The 245-nt window shown below is 66.9% G+C and overlaps 1 protein-coding gene across 1 annotated transcript in view; it reads right to left on the reverse strand.

The window, feature by feature from the left end:
- Positions 1–151, reverse strand: part of TCTEX1D1 (Tctex1 domain containing 1) — a gene marked incomplete at its 5' end in the record, with an annotated part of 1,132 nt that extends 981 nt beyond the window's left edge. The window contains one exon of the mRNA XM_009071840.1: positions 27–151. Within this exon, the coding sequence (XP_009070088.1) occupies positions 27–151 (125 nt within the window). The remainder of the gene's footprint in view (positions 1–26) is intronic.
- Positions 152–245: the final 94 nt, after the last annotated feature.

A 245-nucleotide genomic window follows, 5' to 3' on the forward strand; every position in this document is an offset into this window, starting at 1 on the left:
ACCCAGGGCCACTGTCCCCCTCCTACCTCAGCGATATCCTTCGCCGCCTCCCTGCACCGTTCGGGCTCGTAGCGCCGCTCCCGCAGGGAACTCTCCACCACATCCTTCAGGATCGCATCCACCGCCGCCACCGGGAAGCGCTTGGAAGGACCTGTGTGTTAAAGCTCGGGTTTATGGGGTGAAACGGGCGCGGTGGAGGCGTTTGGGACGGCGAATCGCCTCAGCCCTACCCGCGCGGGGCCCGG

Source organism: Acanthisitta chloris, unplaced genomic scaffold (assembly GCF_000695815.1).
Source record: "Acanthisitta chloris isolate BGI_N310 unplaced genomic scaffold, ASM69581v1 scaffold18943, whole genome shotgun sequence".
Lineage (NCBI taxonomy): Eukaryota > Metazoa > Chordata > Aves > Passeriformes > Acanthisittidae > Acanthisitta > Acanthisitta chloris.